This window comes from Artibeus jamaicensis, unplaced genomic scaffold (genome assembly GCF_021234435.1).
Source record: "Artibeus jamaicensis isolate MK-2021 breed Jamaican fruit bat unplaced genomic scaffold, CSHL_Jam_final scaffold_916, whole genome shotgun sequence".
Classification (NCBI taxonomy): Eukaryota; Metazoa; Chordata; class Mammalia; order Chiroptera; family Phyllostomidae; genus Artibeus; species Artibeus jamaicensis.
In genome coordinates, this window is record NW_026522059.1 from 57,580,802 (window position 1) to 57,593,573 (window position 12,772).

Consider the following 12,772-nt stretch of genomic DNA (forward strand, 5'->3'; position numbering starts at 1 on the left):
AATGGACAAAGACACCAGCATGACTTAAGTAACTTCTTGAAGCAACTCACAGCTCAAGAAGAGAGAAACATATGCACAAATACTAACATTGCAGTGTAATCGTTACTAAACAAAGGAGTATAACGAAGCTTCAGGAGCCCCAGGAAGGGAATAGTTGGCATTTGAGAGAATTGAAAATGTCTCAAGAATGTGTCACAGAAAGCTGGATTGTGAAGGAAGAGTAGAGGTCTGTTTGACAAATAACGGGGAAGTTGTTTTAGGCAAAGGAAACAATGCCACTGAGAACAGGAAATAGCAGGGTTTGTGACAGGGAACAGTGGGTTTACGGATCCTGGAATTCACATGTACAGGGATTTGTTGCGTGTATTCAGACGGAAGAGTCACTTAAGTGTGTTTGTGTTCACTCAGACAATTCCAAACATGTGTTAGAGCAGATTGGAAGGGATGAGAGATGAAGCAAAGAGATTAAGTAGGAGGCTAAGTCTAAAAATCTTGGCGAGAGATGGTGAGAACCCAGACTAAGATGTTCACTTTATAAATAGGTAAGGAGGGAGAAAAAGATAGGAACTGAGAAGCACTGTATTTTGAAGAAATGTCCAACCTATACACGTACATTAAACGTTTATATCTATATATTGTTTTTGTTTTAAACTATAGACATGGGATGTCGAGCTGGAGAGATCGGCAGAGTCCTGGGCCGAAACCTGTTTGTGGGAACATGGGCCTGCAAGTTTGCTTCCATCAATAGGACAGAATTTGGGAGCACATTGGGGAAGGTAGCTTAAAATGTAACATTTTGTTTCTGAAAACATGTTTGAAATGAAATGCTTATTTACTCATGTTGCTCATTTTCAAGGGCTTAGTACCTGAAAGGAAAACAAGCAATCACAACAATATGAATAATAAAAAATACATATGCAAGAATGATAAGCAGCATTAGACTTATTTTTGTTTTACATTACTACTATAATAGTAATACAATGGGCATGACTATTTAAGATTAGTAACTTAGACAAAAATATCTCTCTCCTTCTTTATCAATCTATTTGCAATATTTGGTTTTAAATCTTCTCCAATTTTACTTGCTCCTTGTGGTTATTTTATTCCCAACAGGTATAGGCCCCCGACATTTCACGTACAAGCATGGTATGATGAAGTAAGGGACTTTAGCTACCCATATGACCACGAATGCAACCCGTATTGCCCATTCAGATGTTCTGGTCCTGTATGCACTCATTATACACAGGTATGTTTGGGGTTTATTATATTTCATTTCCCTAAGTTGACTTTGTATAACTAAGGGGGAACTTGGCCTACTGAACTTGTGTCTTTCTTATGTCCTTTGCTATGCTTACTAATTATTTAATTGTTGATCTTTGTAGAATGAGCGTAGAAATTTCAGTAAACAATAAAAGTAACGATCAGAAAAAAATGTCCAAACATATACTTAAAAAGACATTATTGCAATGATTTTACCTATGAAACACTTTTAATATGGTCCCAATAAATGCATGTGGAGAGAAATGCACTATCTTCAAAATCAGGTATCACTATTTTTTATTTTCAAAAACTGAAAATATCGTTTTATTTACCAGTCATATTTGGTATTTACATGTGTGCAAAAAAAGCACTTCTCATTATTTTAAAATATGTTTTATTGATTATGCTGTTACAGTTGTCCCGTTTTTCCCCCTGGATTCTCCACCCTGCCCTGCACACCCCCTCCCACCCACATACCCTCACTTTAGTACATGTCCATGGGTCATACATATAATTTCTTTAGCTTCTACATTTCCTATATTAACACCATCCCTCTGTCTATTTTCTATCTACCATTTACGCTACTCTTCTCTGTACCTTTTCCCCCGCTCTCCTCCTCCCCCACTGATAACCCTCCATGTGATCTCCATTTCTTCAATTCTGTTGCTGTTCTAGTTGTTTGCTTAGTTTGCTTTTGTTTGTAATTTTTTTTAGGTTCAGTTGTTTAAGATGAGAAATTCTATTCTTTTGTTAGGCACATTTTGTCATGGAAATATTAATAGAGAATTTAGGTTTGTGAGGAGATAACTTTGAATTATTGAATAAATCTGTATTTTGAAGATGCTTACATTTTATAGTCAGATTGAGTTATTGAGCTGTAGATCTATTATTTTAATTGAATTAAGCACTTCTCAAAGCCTCAGGAAAAATATCTTTGACATTGCTTCATTTCATTTTGAATGACAAATGTTTATTCCTTAACTTGTTTTGTTTATATATTTTTCTCTTTGATATGTTGTGTCTTCATCTCAAATTCTGTTTTTTGAGCCTTTCTTTTCTCTAATGTAGGTTGTGTGGGCAACAAGTAGCAGAATAGGTTGTGCCATTAATTTGTGTCATAACATGAACATCTGGGGGCAGATATGGCCCAAGGCTATCTACTTGGTGTGTAATTATTCCCCAAAGTAAGTGCACAAAACACTACTTTCATATGTAAATTTTTCTTAATAATATAAAAATTACTTAACATTTCTAATTTTTAGTCTGCATTTTTTAATGAAGTATATTGTTTTGACCTATCTTTCTTAATATGACAATAATTATGATTTCTAGATGCATAAAATCAGTACTTAAAAGGAATTAAAAGTTGAAAATATGATTTATATAAAGACAGGGATAATAATATTTATGCCTTCAGTTTTGCCCAATGAACTATTATATTATGTAAATATCCAATAATTTTGATTTACTAGATACACACAACTACAGATTAACTGAGAAATGCATTTACCTATGTAAAGTCCATTCAAATTAATACATTGAAAATATTATGAAATCATATGTAGGGTCAAAGCTAAGTCTAAAATCCGTTCTTATTAAAACAAATCAGGTCTGGATGAATATCCCAAAACAGAGTTTGGTGTTCTGCAAAAGTTTGGTCTGATAATTTTTAACGATATGCATAACAAATTAGTATATTTCAAAAGAATGAGGCAACATTTTATACTAAAACCTAGTAAACAAAAGATAAAAGATATAAATGTCTTAAATCTGCACCTCAAAATCATCACTTAGGAGGTTCTTTTTTTTTAAAGAGTTATTTATTTATCTTTAGAGGGGAAGGGAAGGAGAGAGGGAGAGAAATATCAATGTATGGTTGCCTCTAGTGCATCCCCTGCAGGGAACTGGCCTGCAGGGAACCTGCCTGCAACCCAGGCATGTGCCCTGACTGGGAATCGAACCGTGATCCTCTGGTTCACAGGCCCATGCTCAATCCACTGAGCTACACCAGCCAGGGCTAGGAGGTTCTTATACAGTAATAGTTTGCAATGTCTTATAAATGATGCTATTAGATTACCTCTTAAAAGAGTACTGTTTTTATTTTCAGGGGGAACTGGTGGGGCCACGCTCCCTACAAACACGGACGACCCTGTTCCGCTTGTCCACCCAGTTTTGGAGGGGGCTGTAGAGAAAATCTGTGCTACAAAGGTATGTGCTCTTGTGCAAGGCTATTTAGTTTGATTGATATTTTAATCTAATTCACACATTAAGTTCTCTTAAAAAAATGAATCTGTATTTAATTACCTGAAAAGTTTCTAGAGCTGTATTTTAAATATTCTGAAGAAACCATTTAGAATATTTCCAAATATATTTATAATATTAATACCTTTTGGACCAATATGTATTTAAAGGAAAATTTCATGATTATTCCAGGTAACTTCTAACTGTAGTTGAAATGTATCCCAAAGTGATAGCTATATTTACCTTCTTAAAAGCCATCTTCATATATTGTTGATTGGAGTCATTTCTAAAACTAATCATTTTTGAAGGAGTTAACAATTTGACACAATTTATTTTTAGTACTTTAAAAGTTTTCCCCCAAATATTATAATTCTTACTTGAACCATGCTGAATGAATTGTACTGATTTCCTGCTTCTCACTGTAGGGTATACAATATTTCATGCTACAATAATAAAAAAGTATAATAGTGTTGTAAAACTATTGTAAAAATAGTGCTCTCAAACATATTTGATGTCTTAAAGGTAGATACAAATATGGTGTCCTACTTATATAGTAGGAAGATAAAATGTATATGACAGAGCTTTGTGAAAGTCATCAAGCTTTTGGTGGGTATCCATCCATATGAGCATTTTTTACTTTCTTATGCTTTTTTGTTAATGATATCTAAGTGAAGATTAATGCAGACTAAGTGTATTAGAAAAATCTATGAATACATGCATTCCCTTTTCAGGACTCATAAGGGAATGGGCCTTTGTATCTCCCTTTAGTGACTCAGTGCTCATTAAGACAAGAAGTGATCTTGTCTGTGATATATTTCACTCTCTTACATGAGCCACTTCTAATTCCTGGAAGCATTTTTCATTGTGTGTCATTCTGTCTGTTTCTGTCCTCTTTACTCCCAAACCTCCAACTTGTTTGCCTCTTCACCACTAGCCCCTGCGTTTTACTTAAGCCTGACTGTATTTGACTTTCTTTCTCTAGGTTCTGCATCCTTAGACAAATATGAAAATAACCACCCAAAATGTGCCAGTGTCAAATCCTTGATATAATCCAACTAGAAAAATATTAAATTCAAAGTCTGACATTAGTTTTCATTGTCAAGTTTAAATTTCTGAGCATTAAATTTCCTTCTGAAAGGGAAGAACATTTTCAGGAAAACCAATACTGTAATAAATAACAAGGGCATATCAACCCTTCTTTAGGCCAAATTTCCTTACAGGAGAATTTTAAATGTGATTCCCCCCCAAATATTAATGATATGATTTAATTTGGGAAAACAAATTCAAATTCACTAAATCCTGACTTGATTAGATCACTGTGTAGACATCATGTTGTTATTATGAAAACCAATCACTGATTACATGTTTAAATATAAGCAAAGTTTAGAAATGACTCCATTTAACATTGGCCAAAAAGTAGCATCAATAAATCAAGGATTCAAGGCTTTTATGTGTGTTTCACTTACTCCAATGTAGTGCATTAAGAGCACTTCCTTAAATCAAAACTGGTGCCAAAAACAATTTTGATTTTTCTATTTTTAAGTGTTAAACAGGCATGTAAAGATTTAGCACTATTTGGTAATTCGTGCACATTTAAATGGGATTCATATTTCTTAACCCCGTTCTGTCTAACAGAAGGATCAGACAGGTACTACACTCCTCGAGAAGAAGAAACCAATGAAATCGAACGGCAGCAGTCAGAAGTCCACGACACCCATGTTCGGACGAGAGCAGATGATACTAATACAAATGAAGTCATAAGCACTCAACAAATGTGTAAGATGTCTGCATTATTTACGAAAATGCTAAGGCTTACAGAGGTGGCATATCCATTGATATTTTATTACCTTTCATAGTTTTAGATCGGTAAAAGCCTGGCACTAGACTGAATGTGAAGAATTAGAGCAGCTTTTACATTCTCTAAGTTAATTTGTTTTCTTTTAGCCCAAATTGTTTCCTGTGAAGTAAGATTAAGAGATCAGTGCAAAGGAACAACTTGCAATCGGTAATATCTATTATTATTCTCAAAATTAACTGACAAAATGTAAGAAATATTTTCAGTGTATACTGACATTCAGAGAATGTCCCCATTTTCTTTCACTTAGATATGAATGCCCTGCTGGCTGTTTGGATAGTAAAGCTAAAGTTATTGGCAGTGTATATTATGAAATGGTAAGTATTGTAAATACAATTGATTAGGGGTAGAGTTATTTCATATAATCCTTGATTTTTTTTTAATTTGAAAAATAATTTAAGTATAGGTATTTTGCTCATAAAAGTTTGTCTAATTTAAAGTCATATAAATAGAAACTAGTTGTATTTTATGTGAACTCTAATATTTTAATATCTTTTCCTCCCTCTTTTTCACTAAGCAATCCAGTATTTGTAGAGCTGCAATTCATTATGGTATAGTGGACAATGATGGTGGTTGGGTAGATATCACCAGACAAGGAAGAAAACATTATTTCATCAAATCCAACAGAAATGGTGTTCAAACAATTGGGTAAGTACCCAAATGCTCTTTTGGACAAGGTGATTTCAAATGGTAACAATGGGGTAGATTCTATTGGGGCAAAGCATAGAATTTATGAAGAGAGAAGGTGGTAATTTTTGAGGTTCATTTTGGCTGCAAGATTTCCATAGGCAAAAGAAGAAAAATCATCTAAATTAAAGTTGAACCCTTTTGCTTTTAAACAGCTTGCTGAAACTCCAATTTTTTTAGAGTTTCCTCAAGAATGTACAAACTTACAGTTATTTCCAATGGGAGCCAATAAACTTTTCTACTGCAACAGAAAATACTGCAAGGAAAACTGATTTGCATATCCTCCCTGCCCTAATAAGGGAGAATAGGTTATTTCCTGCAACAGTAACTTTGTTAATAAACTTAGATTAGAGAGTAAAAGAGCATTTTGAAAAGCTGATAAGTATGTAATACATCAGATTTCTTTTGTTCATTTAAATGTAATTGAATCCAACATGAAAGCATTGATTGCCTTTAAAATGTTTCTCACGTTAAATATACTAGATATTTTATAGAGTATATGTTTTATATATACTCTATAAAAAGTAGAAAAATTAGGGTTTTGGAAATATTTTGTAGTGTCTCTTCTGTGAAAAAATTACTGAACTGCATAGGGAATGCCTTTTCTTAGAACATAGTTTCTTTCTTCAGTAAATATATAATTACATGAAAATTCACAGTAAAGCCAGAACTCATAATTATAAGAATTTATTAAAAATTATTCCAAATTTGTGGAATGATCTCCCTTACATACAATTTTGATGAAAGGCTTGATGTATAGTTTTCAATCATTAGCCATCATTCTCAAAAGCTTCATAGGAACATTTATTAACTTATTCATTCAGCAAATATTTATTAACTTCCTTGAATAGATAATAAATATTAATGATCAGTTTCAGTAAGCCAAATACTGGATTTTGGTGAAAACATTTATCTCATTTTTTTCACTTAACTTACTTTTTTATTATGTTCATTATGTAAATTCTCTTGAAATTAGAAATGTGTATAATATTAAAGTACCACCACAAATAATCCTTATCTTGTGCAACAGATGATTTCTGAAAATCTGGATATAGATAAACCAGTGAAATTTTTGATATTTAATGGTATACCTATTCTTATTTTCCTAGTTTTTACTAATGCATGTAATGAAGAGTTCACTCATTCATTGTAGACATTTTACTGCCTACTAGGGGAATTAAATAATGCACACTACTATAAGGTACTTATTATTTAGTATTTTTACAATAGTACCTTGTATTTACTACTGTGAAAAAGTAAATCATCTGGTCCTGTGATGTTATGTAGAAGTTATGTAGATGGTGATACTTATAAAAAAGTGATTGACATTTTTTATTCTCATCCTCAGCAAATATCATTCTGCTAATTCCTTCACCGTCTCTAAAGTAACAGGTTAGCACTTTTTTTCATCTTACTTTCTTACTCCTGTGTTGCATGTTACTGTTTCCAAAGAATTTGCTCCTTGTTTTGTGCTTGAATTCTGCAGTTCAGGCTGTCACCTGTGAGACAACAGTGGAGCAGCTCTGCCCGTTCCATAAGCCTGCTTCACACTGCCCAAGGTAATGTTTCTGAATGTCCCCATTGTCTTTTACCTGTGAACACACATGGTGCTCTCGTCCTGTTGTAATTGGTTCTAACTGAAATTCTGGTGTCTCTAGGGCTCAAAGGGGTGTGATCTCAAACTGTTAAGCAGCAGGGAGTCATGGGCCGTCACAAGCTCCATGCAGTCCCGGCATGCTTAGTGTTCTTTCTCCACACGCCAAGTACCTTCTGCTGCTCTGAGGTGGCTGGGCTCATGCCTATAATCTGTATGTTCGTATAGGCTGTGAAAGTTCTGAGTTCATCTGCTCGGGCTGCTATAAGCACAGACCAAATATCTTTGTTATAGAAGTATAATCTCTTCCCAGAGCTTCACTCACTATGCTCTTACTAGGTTTACAAATTTAATTAAACTCGTGGTGTGTTTTATAATCTTAGCAAATTTTGTGGAAAAATTTTCAGGTATCTCAAACCCCTATATTTACAGATTGTATTTTTATAGAGAAAAAAACATTGATAAGTGAACCCTGGAAATTTCAGCATTGTGATACAATGAAAAAAAAGCAAAAGAAATTTTCATTTATATGTTCATTAAGTATCTACTACATTCCAGTATTATGCTAGACTCTATCTCAATCATGTGACAAGGTTTATGAGGACTAAATAGTAAGAATCACCCTGGAACATATCTATGCAATAATGGCAATTGTGTTTCAAAAGGAACAGATTGTTCAAGTAAAATATTAATAAATAAGTTTTCTATTTATTTCCTTATTTCAGGAAGAGAAATATAAGGACCTACTTTCCATAAGGGAAATGATATAATTTTTTAAAAATTAACTTTCACTGTCACCAATTTAATAAATCTGCAGAAATAATGATTTATCCATAATTTTGACCTTAATTAGACTGGAAAGCTCCCCCCTCCCAGTGAAACAAAAGTTTTCTTCCCCCCATCTAAATTTTTAATAGTTTCACAAATTAGTTTATAATGGTATTATTTGTGTGACATTTTATGACTTTTAAGGAATCATATTGATGGCGCATTTGTTTTAGAATTTTACAGCACTTAATGAGTTGAAGAATAAATCTATTTAGGGGGAAAATGCCAAGAAAAGATAAATTAAAGGATATTAACTAAAATTGAGCACAAAGAAACAAGATTTACCTGGACAACATGTCCTTGAGAGGTTCTATAGCTAGCAGATCAGCCCAAAATAAACTGTCTCTCATATTTAGTACCATGACCTTGGAGAAAATGTGTGTGCTTGTGTGTGTGTCATTGGCAATCTTATCCATATATATATATGTATAGATGTATATACATATATATATATATATATATATACACATACACAATTAGATTTTTAAAACCTGTTGCATGTTCATGATGTAAAATCAGTTATTAAAATTTGTCAGCATGTTCATTTAAAACTTACAAGTAATTTGTAGATAAAGGAACATTTTTACTTGATCATTATCTACATTCTAAGTAGCATCAAGGTGTTAAAATCGCAGATTAGAACACAAACAAGCAAGAACTTCCTCCCCTATTTCTTTGATTAGAAATCACAAAAGTAAAAACTAATCCAGTTTGGAGCTATTGACCTTGACGTTCCATAAACCAAGAACTAAATAAGGTCAAGGTAGATCCCACACAGCATGATCCTAAGAGAAGAGCAGATAGTTTTACAACCATAAGGTGGTCACTGAACACCCAACAGTTCTTAAATATGAGAAAATTTTACAGTCAGTGGGGACACCCTTCATCCTACAGGGACACCCAATAGTATCCTTACACAAATCAAACCTTTAGTTCAAACTTACAAAAACTCAAACTTATTTATTACTTATAGGTAAATGGTTCTGGTTTAGATTTATAGAAAGTATATTCACTCTAGATTGTACAGTGTTATACGTTTTAGAAATAAGAATTTTTTTAACAAAACAAACAAGCAAAATATAACCAAACACACTGAAATAAAGAACTGACTGATCAGAAGGAAGAGGGAAGGGAATTTCAGGGAAAAAAGGGAAGGGTTTGCAGGAATAAGCATAACGGACACATGGACAAAAACAAAGGGGGTGGAAATGGGAGGGAGGTGGGGAGGACTGGGATGGAATTAAAAGGCAGAAAACTGTACTGGAACAATTAAAATTAAAAAATAAATAATTTTAAATAAGAAATGTAATTATTTCTAAAATGCTTCAATTAGAAAAGGTAGCAGCATTGGATTTTTTAGAATAGTTTTTGGAAAATCATCAATGTCTTCATCAAAGAATGGTTTTAGTCATTTTGCTGATATGTAAAGTGTTTTTTCCAGCTTTTTTGTATGAAAGAGAGACAGAGTGAGAGAAAGAAAGGAAGGGAAGTGAAAGTAAACTCAGAAGACCCAATCAACTAAAAAAAGAAAGTGCCACTTGAAAGTTTTTTAAACTCTGGGAGTGATTTTTTTTAATATCATGTAATTGACTAAACACTGATAATTGGACCCTATGTTTAAATAAAAAGGCTCTGGGCCCTTTTTAAAAGTGACGAAGCCAATCAGTTATCAGTAAAGCAGGCTGTAGAATAACTGGAGAAACAACATTCTGTGCAGAGAGAAGGATAAGTGTAAAGACCCTGAGGCGTAACCATCAGACCAATGTGACTGTAATACCTGGCAGAGAGGTGACCTCTCACCAGAGATTACCTCTGACTGAGAGGTAAATACCCAGATACTCAGAATACTTTCTGCTGCCTCTTTCTGCTTTGAATCTCTACATTAGAAAGCTTTCTGGTTAAAAGGAAACACATTTTTGCTGGAAGTGGATAGTACAAGCAGAAGAAATTCTGTCCAGCCTGTGCCTTTTACAATTGACCTAGTTGAGAAGAAAAAAGTTAGTAAGGTTTAGAATGCTGAGTATTTACTTTTGTGTTCACATGTCTGTAGTCTTACTAATAAGAAAGGTTGAAATAACCAGCTACTCGGTATTTATAAATATATATTTATTTTTCAGAGTATACTGCCCTCGCAACTGTATGCAGGCAAATCCACATTACGCTCGTGTAATTGGGACTCGAGTTTATTCTGATGTAAGTATTCTAATGTATGCAGTTCTCAGCATTTGTGTGTGAACGTGCATATGTATGTATCGTAGATTCCATAGGTTCCATACACACGCATTTAAATGTATAGGTATATTTATATGCAGTAGCCCCTCTGCCCCCTAGCTAATCCAGGGTTTTACTTTACATGGTTTTAGTTACCTGCAGCCAACCATGGGCTGAAAATATTAAATGAAAAATTTCAGAAATAAACAATTCATAAGTTTCAAATTGAACGCTATTTGGAGTAGCACGATAAAATCTTGTCATGTCTGGCTCTGTCCCATCCTGGACACAACTCATTCCTCTGTCCAGCGTGTCCATGCTGTAGATGCCGCCCTCCCATTAGTCACTATTATCACATCAACTGTCATGGCGGTGCTTCTGTTCAAATCACCCTCGCTTTACAGTAAACAGCTCGCTTTACAGACATAAACAGCTCCCTTTAACTGAAAGATGAGTACAGTACAGTACAGTAAGATATTCTGAAGAGGTGAGGGAAGAGGGAGAGAGAAACCACATTTACATAACTTTCATTACAGTATATTGTTATAGTTGTTCTACTGTATTATTGCTATGGATCTCTCACTGTGCCTCATTTGTAAAGTTAACTTTATCATAGTGCATATGTAGGAAATATATAGATTATACAAGATTTGGTATTGTCTGATCTTTCAGGCATCTACTGGGGGCCTTGGAACAGTAGGGCCTTGGAACATGTGGATAAGGGGGGACTACTGTACAGAATAAGGAAACAGATTCTGTGCTGGTATACAAATTCTCAGAAGAGTTAACCATTAATAATAACAGAAAGGAATATTCATATGTAAATATGGGTACACAATAATATAGTTGGATTCAATTTTTCTTTATACCCTACCCATATATTTTATATCAAACACTTAATAGTATGGAAGCATTTTGGGAACTAAAATGCATGTTGCTTTTCTTTAATCTTCCTTTTGGTTCTTTAGCATTTTAAGTACAAACTGGATAATTAAGAATTTGTCAAATGTATGAACAGTATCTTCACTGCCAAAGGGGCATTTTTAAAGCAGCATAGAATCACAAGCAAAAAAAAGAAAAAAAAAGGAGAGAAAGAACTCATGGACACCAACACAGCAGTGTGGGGCCTGCCAAGTGGAGGGGGCGTGGAGGAGAGTAAAGGGGGAATAAATGCTGATAAAAGACTTGACTTGGGGTGGTGAACACACAATACAATGTACAGATGATGTGTTGTGGAATTTTGTAGCTGAAACCTGTATACTTTTGTTAACCAGTGTCACCCCAATAAATTTAACAAAAAGGGAAAAATAGAATCACAAAATCATGAACAGATAATACATTAGAATACATAGAAAAGGAAATCAGCTGAGAAGATGTTGTAATGGATGACATTCCTGGGACTGGACATGGAACATTAGTTGTGATAGCTTCAGTATGGATTAGTGCTTCTTGAGCCAGGTGTCAACCATGGGCTCCTAAAGAGAATTAAGCACATTCTAGAGGTGGAATGGTGGGGGCAGGGTAGTGGTGTGGTGGGGGGGCTGTAATGGGAGGGGGTGAGTGGCATCTATGGAGGCTGCAGGGGAGATCACTTGAGCTGCAAGGGGGCACAGCATGTAAGTATGCTATCTCTGAGCTGGTGAGGATGCAAACTCAACATGCCTGCAGCCAGTTTAGTGGACCAGGAGAAAGACCCAGCTCTTGAAACATCTCACTGGAAACTCATAGTGCATGCTGATGAGTTTATATTTTATATGGCAAACATTTAGAAACTTTCAGATTTCTAAACCAGCAAGTTAGAAAATCAAAGTTAGATAATAATACTCTTGATGCATATATTCAGTTGAATACTATGGATATAACAATTGTGGAGAGCGGCCTGAAATACGTATGCTGACACCTTTTTTCTCTTGCTAAGTTCATTTAGATCCAGGTGTTCCCTTTCAGTTCAGCCTTACCATTGAAACTATTCTCCAAATCTAACTCTCTCCCAAGGTCCAGCTTTGCAATGTTCTGATCTGCAGCTTAATCTTGCTGGTATCTTAAATTGCTATTTCTCACATTTGTTCATAGCTTATTGTTTTTATTTAAAAACA

The 12,772-nt window shown here is 34.4% G+C and overlaps 1 protein-coding gene across 2 annotated transcripts in view; it reads left to right on the forward strand.

Annotated features, from left to right (window-relative positions):
* CRISPLD1 (cysteine rich secretory protein LCCL domain containing 1) overlaps positions 1–12,772 on the forward strand; it is a 35,933-nt gene that overhangs the window by 18,966 nt on the left and 4,195 nt on the right. The window contains exons 3-13 of one of the 2 annotated variants that reach the window (XM_037155259.2): positions 658–776; positions 1,114–1,246; positions 2,329–2,444; positions 3,368–3,468; positions 5,137–5,277; positions 5,446–5,506; positions 5,607–5,673; positions 5,874–6,004; positions 7,392–7,435; positions 7,530–7,602; positions 10,583–10,658. In XM_037155259.2, the coding sequence (XP_037011154.1) occupies positions 658–776; positions 1,114–1,246; positions 2,329–2,444; positions 3,368–3,468; positions 5,137–5,277; positions 5,446–5,506; positions 5,607–5,673; positions 5,874–6,004; positions 7,392–7,435; positions 7,530–7,602; positions 10,583–10,658 (1,062 nt within the window). Of the gene's footprint in view, positions 1–657; positions 777–1,113; positions 1,247–2,328; positions 2,445–3,367; positions 3,469–5,136; positions 5,278–5,445; positions 5,507–5,606; positions 5,674–5,873; positions 6,005–7,391; positions 7,436–7,529; positions 7,603–10,582; positions 10,659–12,772 lie in introns of those variants that run through there. The other variant, XM_037155260.2, reaches the window with a different exon arrangement.